The 13,274-nt window shown below is 39.0% G+C and overlaps 1 protein-coding gene across 1 annotated transcript in view; it reads right to left on the reverse strand.

Moving 5' to 3' along the window:
* Qrfpr (pyroglutamylated RFamide peptide receptor) overlaps positions 1-13,274 on the reverse strand; it is a 57,113-nt gene that overhangs the window by 13,058 nt on the left and 30,781 nt on the right. Inside the window, exons 2-3 of the mRNA XM_075982069.1 lie at positions 8,618-8,776; positions 4,264-4,325 (exon numbers count right to left, since the gene is read on the reverse strand). Coding sequence (XP_075838184.1) covers positions 4,264-4,325; positions 8,618-8,776 — 221 coding nt within the window. The remainder of the gene's footprint in view (positions 1-4,263; positions 4,326-8,617; positions 8,777-13,274) is intronic.

Genomic DNA, 13,274 nt, shown 5'->3' on the forward strand with positions numbered 1-13,274 from the left:
GCAGACATCAAACCACACACACTAGTAGTAGGAGACTTCAATACACCTCTCTCAGCAATGGACAGGTCAATCAGACAGAAACCTAATAGAGAAGTAAGAGAACTACTGGAGGTAATGAAGCAAATGGACTTAACAGACATCTATAGAACATTCCACCCAAATAGGAAAGAATATACCTTCTTCTCTGCAGCCCATGGAACCTTCTCGAAAATTGACCACATACTCGGAAACAAAGGAAACCTCCACAGATACAAAAAAATATCAGTGTCCACCTGTGTCTTATCAGATCACCACGGATTAAAGTTAGAATTCAACAACAATCCTACCTCCAGAAAGCTGACAAACTCATGGAAACTGAACAGTCAACTACTGAACCACACCTGGGTCAAGGAAGAAATCAAGAAAGAAATTAAAGTCTTCCTTGAATTTAATGAAAATAAAGGGACAACATACTCAAACCTATGGGACACTATGAAATCAGTGCTAAGAGGAAAGTTCATAGCACTAAGTGCCCACTTAAAGAAAACAGAGAAAGCATACATCGGAGACTTAACAGCACACCTGAAAGCTTTAGAAAAAAAAGAAGCAGATGCGCCCAGGAGGAGTAGAAGACTGGAAATAATCAAACTGAGGGCAGAAATCAACAAAATAGAAACGCAGAAAACAGTCCAAAGAATCAATGAAACAAAAAGTTGGTTCTTGGAGAAAATCAACAAGATCGACAAACCCCTATCCAAACTAATTAAACGACAGAGAGAGAACACGCAAATAAATAAGATCAAAAATGAAAAGGGGGACATAACCACAGACACAGAGGAAATTCAGAGACTCATTAGATCTTACTACAAAAGCCTGTATGCCACAAAACTAGAAAATGCAAAAGAAATGGACATTTTTTTAGATAAGTACCACATACCAAAGCTAAACCAAGACCAGGTGAACGATCTAAATAGACCTGTTAGTCGCGAAGAGCTAGAAACCGTTATCAAAAATCTACCTTCCAAAAAAAGCCCTGGACCAGATGGTTTCAATGCAGAATTCTACCAGAACTTCCAAGAAGAGCTAATACCTATACTCCTTAATGTATTTCACAATATAGAAACAGAAGAGTCATTGCCAAATTCCTTTTATGAAGCTACAGTTACCCTGATACCAAAACCACACAAAGACCCAACCAAGAAAGAAAATTACAGGCCGATCTCACTCATGAATATCGATGCAAAAATTCTCAATAAAATACTGGCAAACCGAATCCAAGAACACATTAGAAAAATTATCCATTATGATCAAGTAGGCTTCATCCCAGAGATGCAGGGCTGGTTCAACATACGCAAATCTATCAATGTAATCCACCATATAAATAAAATGAAAGAAAAAAACCATATGATCATTTCATTAGATGCTGAAAAAGCATTTGACAAAATTCAACACCCCTTTATGATAAAAGTCTTGGAGAGATTAGGGATACAAGGGTCATACCTAAATATAATAAAAGCTATTTACAGCAAGCCGTCAGCTAACATTAAATTAAATGGAGAAAAACTCAAAGCCATCCCACTAAAATCAGGAACACGACAAGGCTGTCCACTCTCTCCATACCTCTTCAATATAGTGCTTGAAGTTCTAGCAATAGCAATAAGACAACATAAAGGGATCAAGGGGATTCGTATCGGAAAAGAAGAAGTTAAGCTCTCGTTATTTGCAGATGATATGATAGTATACATAAGCGACCCCAAAAACTCTACCAAAGAACTCCTACAGCTGATAAACACCTTTAGTAATGTGGCAGGATACAAGATCAACTCCAAAAAATCAGTGGCCTTCCTATACACTAAGGATAAGGAAACAGAGAGGGAAATTAAAGAAGCATCACCTTTCACGATAGCCACAAATAGCATAAAATATCTTGGGGTAACTCTGACCAAGGATGTGAAAGATCTATTTGACAAGAACTTTAAGTCTTTGAAGAAAGAAATTGAAGAGGACACCAGAAAATGGAAAGATCTTCCTTGCTCCTGGATTGGGAGGATCAACATAGTAAAAATGGCAATTCTACCAAAAGCAATCTATAGATTCAATGCAATCCCCATCAAAATCCCATCAAAATTCTTCACAGATCTGGAGAAGACAATAATCAACTTTATATGGAAAAACAAAAAACCCAGGATAGCCAAAACAATCTTATACAACAAAGGATCGTCTGGAGGCATTATCATCCCTGACTTCAAACTCTACTACAGAGCTACAGTATTGAAAACAGCTTGGTATTGGCATAAAAACAGAGAAGTCGACCAATGGAATCGAATAGAAGACCCTGACATTAACCCACAAACCTATGAACACCTAATTTTCGATAAAGGAGCTAAAAGTGTACAATGGAAAAAGGAGAGCATCTTCAACAAATTGTGCTGGCAAAACTGGATGTCAACCTGTAGAAGAATGAAAATAGATCCATATCTATCACCATGCACAAAACTCAAGTCCAAATGGATTAAAGACCTCAATATCAGTCCAAACACACTGAACCTGATAGAAGAGAAAGTGGGAAGTACTCTACAACACATGGGCACAGGAGACCACTTCTTACGTATAACCCCAGCAGCACAGACATTAAGGACCTCATTGAATAAATGGGACCTCCTGAGACTGAGAAGCTTCTGTAAAGCAAAGGACACTGTCACTAAGACACAAAGGCAACCCACCAACTGGGAGAAGATCTTCACCAACCCTGCAACTGACAAAGGTTTGATCTCCAAAATATATAAAGAACTCAAGAAACTAGACCGTAAAAGGCTAATCAACCCAATTATAAAATGGGGCATTGAGCTGAACAGAGAATTCTCAACAGAAGAACTTCAAATGGCCAAAAGACACTTAAGGTCATGCTCAACTTCCTTAGCGATCAGGGAAATGCAAATCAAGACAACTTTAAGATACCATCTTACACCGGTCAGAATGGCTAAAATCAAAAATACCAATGATAGCCTTTGTTGGAGAGGTTGTGGAGAAAGGGGTACACTCATCCATTGCTGGTGGGAATGCAAACTTGTGCAACCACTTTGGAAGGCAGTATGGCGGTTTCTCAGGAAATTCGGGATCAACTTACCCCTGGACCCAGCAATACCACTCTTGGGAATATACCCAAGAGAGGCCTTATCATACAACAAAAGTATATGCTCTACAATGTTCATAGCAGCATTGTTTGTGATAGCCAGAACCTGGAAACAACCTAGATGTCCTTCAATGGAAGAATGGATGAAGAAAGTATGGAATTTATACATATTAGAGTACTACTCAGCAATAAAAAACAAGGACTTCATGAATTTTGCATACAAATGGATGGAAATAGAAAACACTATCCTGAGTGAGGTAAGCCAGACCCAAAAAGAGGAACATGGGATGTACTCACTCATATTTGGTTTCTAGCCATAAACCAAGGACATTGAGCTTATAATTAGTGATCCTAGAGAAGCTAAATAAGGAGAACCCAAAGAAAAACATATAGGCATCCTCCTGAATATTAACCTTCAGCAGGCGATGAAAGGAGACAGAGACAGAGACCCAAAATGGAGCACAGGACTGAAATCTCAAGGTCCAAATCAGGAGCAGAAGGAGAGAGAGCACGAGCATGGGACTCAGGACCGCGAGGGGTGCACCCACACACTGAGACAATGGGGATGTTCTATGGGGAACTCACCAAGGCCAGCTGGCCTGGGTCTGGAAAAGCCTGGGATAAAACCAGACTCTCTGAACATAGCGGACAATGAGGACTACTGACAACTCAAGAACAAGGGCAATGGGTTTCTGATCCTACTGCACGCACTGGCTTTGTGGGAGCCTAGGCAGTTTGGATGCTCAACTTACTAGACCTGGATGGAGGTGGGGGTTCCTTGGACTTCCCACAGGACAGGGAACCCTGATTGCTTTTCGGGCTGGGGGGAGACTTAATTGGGGGAGGGGGAGGGAAATGGGAGGCGGTGGCGGGGAAGAGACAGAAATCTTTAATAAATAAATAAATTAAAAAAAAAATAAACTTCAAAAAAAAATAAGTCAGTTTACAGTAAAAATGAAAAAAAAATAAAAAAAAAATAAATATTAGTGGTGCAGCATCCAGTAGACTTAAATAAAAGAGAAGACAATTTGAAAACATCATCTGATTTTACAGAAATGGATGAGGTCATATATATTCACCATAATATTCTCCAGGGAAGGAAAATAAATGTAAGAAGGAGGGTTGAGAAAATATCTCAGCTCTGAGCCTACCTCAAGTCGCTGTACATGCCACATGGGTGATCCTATGATGATGGCCACAAGCCATACCACACCTGCAACAATATGACAGTTATCAAAATGCAACATAGCTAGGTAAGCAACATGCATGCTTAACTCTCTAATTATAAAGATGCCTGGTCCCCTTTGCTCCCATCTTCTCTGTCATCGAGTACAGCAATTATCTCCTTAAAGGATCTCTGTCCTTCCACTGCTTTGGAAAGCAGTGCTACAATAGTTGAGAGAGAGAGAGAGAGAGAGAGAGAGAGAGAGAGAGAGAGAGAGAGAGAGAGAGAGAGAGAGAGAGAGAGCACCCACGTGTGTGAGGATCCTAGAGAAGAACATTGGATCTCATGATCTAGCACTTTCTGCATTATTGCATTGAGATGGAGTCTCTCACTGAAGCTGGAGTGCACCATTTTCAGCTAGACTGGCTGGACAGCAACCCCAGTAATCCTGGGTTTACAGATGTATCTGGTCATACCTGTCTTTTTATATGGGTTTTGAGCCTTCATGCTTGTACAGAAAACACTTTTATCTACTGAACTGTATTCCTAGGCCCCACATTTTTTTTTTACTGTTAAAAACTCTTTTATATGACTGAATTGCCTAGAAGGTAAAAATCCAAATTCTATAGCAGCAACCTGATAATATCCTCATTCTCTCCCTTCACCAGTGCAGGTCTTCCCACCTAGACTCTACTGGAAAGGATTTTGTTCCTGTCCATTCTTACATCCCAGAAACCCCTGCCCTGCTCAACATCATATTTGTACCTTGCATGGGCCATTCTGTCATCACTGTGGACTTTGTTCTGGAATAGCTCAGAAGTCAGCTTCCCTAAATAACTTGAAGTTTGCTGTCATTTCAAAAGGAGCTTTATTTGTTTTTGTTTTTGTTTGTTTGTTTTTTGTTTTTTGTTTTTTTTTTTTGTTTTTTTCGAGACAGGGTTTCTCTGTGATTTTGGAGCCTGTCCTGGAACTAGCTCTTGTAGACCAGGCTGGTCTAAGGAGCTTTCTGGAACTAGCTCTTGTAGACCAGGGTGGTCTAAGGAGCTTTATTTGTTTAGCGAGTCTGTGCCTACCTTTATTCGTGACTTCTCAACTTCCCCTGAAATGCTGGAGGACAAGGACAACCTACTTTTCATTTCCCCAAATGAGAATCTAAGGAAAATTCTCAGCCCTTAGTAGAAGCTGATCCATGTTTGTCGCACCAATAAATAACTTCTTAAAGACTTAAATTCATTTATGGGTATGTATATTTGTCTGCATGTATGTCTGTATACTGAGTACATGTCTGATGCCAGGGAGTCCAGGAAAGGATGACAGATCCTGGGGGACTGACACTGAAGTCGGTTATGAGACACTATGAGGGACTTGTGAATCAAACCCCACTCATATGAAAGAGTAGCCAGTGCTTTTAACCACTGAGTCATCTCTCCAGCCCTGAAATGAACAACTTTTGAACATATTACAGAACATCTTCTATCATTTTTTTCTGCAAGTCTAAAATACATGTATGGTTTTAAAAGATTTACTTTTATTATTTTTATTTGTGTGTGTGTGTGTGTGTGTGTGTGTGTGTGTGTGTGTGTCTGCCTCTGAGAGTGGAGGTCACATTTGTGCAGGCACCTATGGAGGCCAGAAGAGGTATCAGATTCATTGGTGCTGGAGTTAAAGGCAGTTGTTAATTATCTGACTTAGATGGAATGAAAGTCAAGTCCTCTCAAAGAGTAGTATGTTCCCGTATCTGATGAGCAATCTGTTTAAAACCTCCAAATATTTAGTTTTATATTAACTTTAAAGTTAGCATTCAAGGAAGTAGGTTTCATTATGGCCCTTACATTATTTGAGCCTAGTTTTCATTATAGATCTAACACCAGACTGCTCTCCCCTGTATTCTAAGCCCATTCCAACTGGTTCCTTTGCGTCTCCAATAATCCTCCCTTCTGCTTCCATATTGACTTGGAGACTTTCAAATATATGAATACAGCTGAGTGGCAAGTCGGGGCATATGTTAACTCTATTTTCCTGAGAAAGTTCTAGACTGACTTCCCTGCTGGTCACAGCTTTGCATCCCACAGCAGTGATGTGTTTCTCATGTTATATCTCATATGTAGACTCTAGAAACTAGAAAATTGTCTGTATGTAAAGACAGAGAGACAGAAACACACAGGAAGAGAAAGGGAGAGTTTGGAAAGGAGGCCATGAAAGGAGAAGAAAATTAATATAATGATTAAATCTTACATTCATTTTCAAGCAAATGCCATGACTTAATTTTTTGTGACTTGTAAATATACCTCTTATCTTTATATTTGTTGATGAGTTTCTAAACTATTCCTATTTCCTATTTATTGTGAATAAAAGCAATAATTATGATACATACTTGGGGATGTTGACTTGGAGCCCTTCAGGTACATATACTATAGCCAAGTATCATAGCTGGTACAAACAGTAGCTCTACATCATGGTAGGCCTCTTGAGAAAGTTCTGGACTGCTTTCCCTAGTGGCTACAGTTCCATGCCCACAGCAGTGATGTGTTCCTTTACCCACATCCTCATCAACATTTGTTGCTTTAAGATGGCCATTTTTCTTTAAGGTGGCCATTCTGAGTGGGGTGCATTGGAGTCTTAAGCAATTTAAATTTGCATTCTCTTCATGGCTAAGGATAGTGAATGCCTTCCCAAGTGTTTATTAGCCATTAGTGTTGCTTCTTTTGGGAACTGTATATTGAGTTCTTTAGCCCATTAATTGATTGGATTACTTTTTTAATGTTTAAATTTTGCATTTCTTAATATATTCTAGTTATTAATCCCACCTGATGTGTACTTGGCAAATATTTTTCCCATCCTATAGACAGCCCTGCAGACCCTGGTGATTGTTATTTTATGTAACCACATTTATCAGTTCTTGGGAATATTCTACATTATGTCAAAGTGATTTACGGTGTTTTCCTCCAGCAGTTCTTAAGTTCTAGCATTTACACTTACTTCTTTAATCCATTTTAATTGATTTTTGAGGAATGTGAGAGATATATATCTAGTCTCACTCTTGTTACATGGAGAAATCACTTTTCCCAACACCATTTGTTAAAGAAGCTATATTGCCTCTAATACATATTTTTGATAGGTGACTGGGGTCAGTGAGTTGGTTCAGCAAGTAAAGGTGCTTACTGTCGAGCCTGATAACCTGAGTTTGAGCCCCAAAACCCACACAGTGGAAGGAGAGAATTGCAAGCATTCTCTGATCTGCACACATTTGTTGTAACAGGCACACACAAGCATACATACACAAATAAATGAATGAAGTGTAATGAAACAAATAAATGCAATTAAAATTTAATTGACTGTAGCTGGGTGAGTTACATATGAGTCATCTGCTCCATGTCAACTACATGCCTGTTTTTCTGCATGCACCATGTTGTTTTTCTGTGTCTCTGTAATATAATTTTGAGGTCAGATATTGAGTTACCTATAACATTGCTCTTTTTTGTTCAGTGTTGAAATTCACTATTCAGTGTCTTTCACAAATGTGAATTTTGACATTGCTTTTTTTAGCTCTCTGAAAAATGTCATTGGGATTTTGATGGAAATTGCATCAAATTTGTGCACTGCTTTTGCTAACAAAAGCCACTTTCACAATATTAACTCTGTCAATTAATGAGCACAGCGAGGGGGACTTTCCCATGTCAGTGTCTTCCTTCAGCATCTTAAAGTTTTCATCCTCAAGGTCATGCCTGTTACAATGGTATGGCATTGAGATTCACCACGATTTCTCCTTTTTAATAGCCTTAATTTTCCATGTACTCCTTACATTAAACTCTTTTCATACCTATTTGTTTTTATATTGGAAAAAGATATTTAGCTCTTTTTAGAGAAGATATGACATAAGTTTTATAGTAACTGACAACTTCTTTTCCCTATTGATTTGTCTGCTCATTTCCAACTGCTTAAAAATAAATTTGGTATCACAAAGATTTCAGGATTACTTTCTGGAATAGTACAGTCCTCTACTGTAGACATTCCTATAACAAAAATATCTGCCTCTTTCTGTCTCATGACTATTAGCAAAGTTTCTCTCTTTCACTGTCATGGTAGTGCAGCTTTTATCTAAACCCTTACACCTAGACTATTGTTCTCTGTCCCAGAGCCTCCTGTCTGTGTTGGGTGGCATGAGGTAAGCCACCCAACTCTGGCACAAGTTCTCCATCATGTGTTCTGACTCAGCACACAAAGACACAGAAACAACATAGCCTAGAGACCATGGACTGAACCCGTGAGCAAAGATAGGTGTTTGTTTGAGCTCTGCAGCTCAGATGCTTTGTCACAGTGACGCTAAGTGATAAACACACCCAACATTGTGAACGCCCTTTGATTGGTGTACTGCCGCTTCATCTTAAAAGGATGGACAAGCCCCTGGTGTCTCTCCATGGCAATGCAGGTCATCGTGAGGATTTCTGTCACAATGGCAGTGCACTGGACAAAGGGCACCATCTTGCAAATGAAGGCTCCTATGGCAAGGAAAGAAAAAATTTATGTGTAAAAAACAGTGTATATTCAGTCTGTCTCTTTTTAATTATCACATTAATTAACTCTGAGCCTCTACTCATAGCTTCATAATTGTAAGTATGTTACAGACACAAAATAATTAAAGAAATGTGTTGGGGGCTTATGCTTTCTTTCTCTGGATAATTTTAATGCTCTAAAGCAAGCATGCATGCTAAAACAATGAGAGAGCAAATCCATACCTCACTACTGACAACAGGAAGAAGTCCATGTGAGTTTGTAGAGATGGTGGGACATACCTGCCATTCTAACACTCAGGAGATAAAGGCAAAAAGATTCAGAGAGTTTGAAATCCAGTCTGGGTTACATAGTGAAATCAAAATCCACCTGTATTGTATAGTTAAATCCTGTGGAGGCCCAAAAATGTGAGCCTATTTCCACCTTAACTGAGAGTTTTATCTTGTTCAAAGTTGTTGGCAACTCTGGCTACACACCCTGAGGTAGAGTGTGGTTACTTGATATTTTGGACATTAAGATGGCTCATACAGGTAGATCCACTCCACCCTGACCAAAGGTCAGAGAATTTAAACATACTTCTGCTCCTTCTTTTAAATTAAGGGGTTTGACCTTGAGAGTGGCTACCTTCAGGATACTTGGTCTAGGATAGGTTCACTGCCTAAAGAACAGAATGCTTTTCTCAGGAATTAATGACTTGATGTCTCAAGTACTGAACCAAGTAATTGTTCTAATTGTCTTTTGTATCATAATACAGCAGTCTTTTGCCTTCTTCTCCTTTTGTATGAAGGTATAAAAGTGTATAGAAAATTAAATTCAGCAAATTTCGGTATTCACTGGAACTCCCTCCTGATACTCTCCTATGCTTCTGTTTATTATTTTCACTTGGGTCTTTGTTCTCTTTACTTATTCTTCTAATCCCCATGCCCCTATCCTGGTAAGAGGCATATTTCTCGAAGCATGGTCTCCAACAAAACCCTGACTCAAAAATAAAACAAAACAAAACACAACAGCACAATGACTCTTGCTCAGAGAGGGCAAAGTATGACTTGGTCTTAGGGTCTTAGCTGGATGCTGGGTCATCTGTTCTCTCCCCTTTAGCGTCTCTGTAAAGTCATAGGAAGAAAATAATGGCCATCAGAGCCACAAAGTGCAGCTTTCGCTTTTTATTTTCCCTTGGATCTTTGCCTAGTGCTTTATATAAGTATTCTATCATCATCCTTTTGACTGTGCTTTCTCCAGTGTGACTGGACAAGATGCTTCACTGTAAACACATTTCATTTGTGTGATAATTTTAAATATTTGAATATGTTGCTAAACGTGAGAATCTAACAGTTAGATGCTAATCTGCTGTTCCTTGCCTTTTACCAATCAAATCATAAGCCCTGTTCTGTTATGCCTGTTGCTCTTGGCGTCTGTGACGACTAGTCTTCGTTGTCAGCTTAACTACATATGAAATTAAGGAATAAAAAAACTTTGCTTAGCAAGATCTACTTCTATTCCAGAGCTTTTGAGCTGGGAAAAGACACATTTTTAAACCAGATCTAATGTGGACTACTGATGTGGGAAGGTCATTTGTCAATCTGTTGTTTCATTGGTTAATCAATAAAGAAAACTGCTTGGTCTGATAGGTCAGAAAATTAGGTGGGTGGAGTAGACAGAACAGAATGCTGGGAGAAAGTGAGGCAATTGCCATGCCTCTCCTCTCTGGGTCAGACGCGATGAAGCTCCAGCCCAAGATGGATGTACAATAGAATCTTCCCGATAAGCCACCACCTCGTGGTGCTACACAGATTACTAGATATGGGTTAAAGCAAGATATGCGAGTTATCCAGAAGAGGCTAGATATAATGGGCCAGGCAGTGTTTAAAAGAATACAGTTTGTGTATTGTTATTTCCGGGGCTAAGCTAACCATGTGGGAGCCGGGCAGGATGAAAAGCAGGCCTACTTGCCTCTTCATTACTACAGACTACACCTTTTTCTGGAAGCCTATATGAGGACACAGAAAAAGGAAGCTTTTGCTATTTGCCTGCTTGCTCTCACCTGGCTGGCAAGTTCATTCCTTCACTGGCAGTTGAATCTAATTCTTCTGGTGTGTACTGAAGACCAGCTGAGACATCAAGCCTGGTGGACTGAGCAACTGTTAGATTCTTGGACTTTCTGTTCACAGCCAGTTATTGCTGGATTAGTTGAACTGCAGCCAATTAGTCATTCTAATAAATCTCCTTTCTATATAGAGAACTACTAATCCTATAAGATCTGTTACTCTAGCGAACCATGACTAATATAGCATCTGACCTGCCCACACCTTCCCTATTAGTTATTTCTTGCTATCAGAGAACCAGCAGCTCAGGGAGGATATCAGAGAAGTTCTGTAATCTAAATTCATATCATACCAATTCTGCTTCTCTAGATAATGTTGGATTCCTGTAGTTACCTCACAATGAGACCAGCCCACTTTAACAACATTATTTTAAACACATTTTCATAATTATTTGAAAGTTTCTCACAAGTTCTTCTCATTCCCTTTAACAAACACTCTACCAAACTATGCAGAACACCTCTGTGGTATCCTCCTTCCTTGTATTTTTTTTATTTTATAGCTTGATGAGAATATTTTAGACTATATGTATACCATAATCATGCCTCCTTCAGATCCACTGTACTTCCCTACATCCCCCAACTTCATGTCTTTTTTAAAAAATAACCCACTGGAACCAATTTTTGCTGTCCCATACTCCTAGGTATGTGAGCTTCAACTGGAGTATGGTTTACCTACCAGGGGCTTGATCTGTTAAAAAACCTGACTCTTTTCCTCAGAAACCAACAATAGTCCACAGCTCCCCAGCTAGGGGTAGGAGGGGATTCAGCAACTCCTCTCTCCATGCCAGAATGTTGACTGGCTTGATATTGTACAGATCTTGTGTAGGTAATCGCAGTTGCTGTGCATTCAAGAGTAACGAGGTTCTGCTGTGTCCAAAAGTCATGATGTCTGCCCAGTCCTCTCCAAACTCTGGTTCTTACCCTCTTTCTTCACCCTTTTTTCAATGATTCCCAAGCTTTCAGGGTGAAGAGTGTGATATAGATGTCTCATCTGTGAATGAGCGCTTTTCTGATAATCATTTGTCCTTTGACTGACCAGCTGTGAGTTTCTGTGTCAACCAGCATTCAATATACAAAGAAACTACTCTGATGAAATCTCAGAACTGGACTAATCTGTGGGTCAAGCTATGAATTTAGAGGACAGTTTGATACTGTATCCATTTAGCAGAACAGCAGTAGTAGGATGACCCTTTTGAACACCTCACCCATCGATTGTTGGTCAGATTTGCAGTACCAGGAATAAAATCCAACCAGGAGCAGTGCACTGTCTCCCTTATAATTGTGCTGCTATTGAAATCATGGACATATGTTGTCATGATGATCATTAACAATAGAATTTTTAAATAAATTCTGTTCCTTTGCCGTGACAGCTCTTCACATTCTTTTAAAAATCTTTTGCCACAAATCTGTTAATGTTATATAGATGCCTATGAATAGATGGATGATACATATATATTTTATTTTCTTGTTTTATTATTCACTAAAAATCTCTACTCCTAATAGAAGGATATTTGTTCATTTTACCCACTGATTATTCCTAGTATTTATAACAGCTCAATAAGCATTACAGCTGAGGACAATGACTTACAAGGAACTCTCAGTGTGCAAAGACATCCTGGAATTCAATGTGGGAAGTTCTGATTGAAGAATTTATTTTTATTGTTGTTGTTCTGATCACTTCTAGTTTTGCTTTCAGGGTCTCAGGAAAACAAACAAACAAAAAAAACCCACAAGAATCTTTTCTTAAATCATGTATTTGTCTCCTAATATTTTTATCATTCCCAACTTTTCTAATTGGTTCAAGTGTTTTTCATTTGATACACTTTTCAGACATTTCAACTCTCTAAACCAGTAAACTCAAGTTAGAAGCCGTCAGGGCAGAAACTGGGAGACTCTTGCATCTCAGTCCTGGTCACCCTCATCTGCTATTAGTTTATGTCAGCATTTGTACTAGACTTTTTACATTATTGACTTCTGAGGAAGCTGAAATCAAATTGAAATAAATTGGGGCCACTGAGTAGAAACTTTTGTTAATTCACTCTTCTCTGATGGTTAAGGAAATAAAGAGCTGTAGAGGTAATGCTAGATATTAATCCTTCCCTCATTCTTTTTGGAACTCTGAACCTTAGAACTAGCCCTACTCACTTCTATTCCTGTTACAATTCAAACTCTGTTCCAAGTTAAGGCCCAGACTATAAGTAAGATGTTCCAAGATTATAGGTAAGATGTCAATTTTATTAGCAATGTTTTAGATTTTTCTGTATTTGGACACCTAATAACCCTGTTTCAAAATGACACATGAATAAGGCACTAAATTTGTAAATCCAGTTTTTCTTTTGTCTTTCTGAGACAGAGTTTCGCCCTGGCCCCTTCTGGTGGCTTTC

Source organism: Microtus pennsylvanicus, chromosome 8, assembly GCF_037038515.1.
Source record: "Microtus pennsylvanicus isolate mMicPen1 chromosome 8, mMicPen1.hap1, whole genome shotgun sequence".
NCBI lineage: Eukaryota > Metazoa > Chordata > Mammalia > Rodentia > Cricetidae > Microtus > Microtus pennsylvanicus.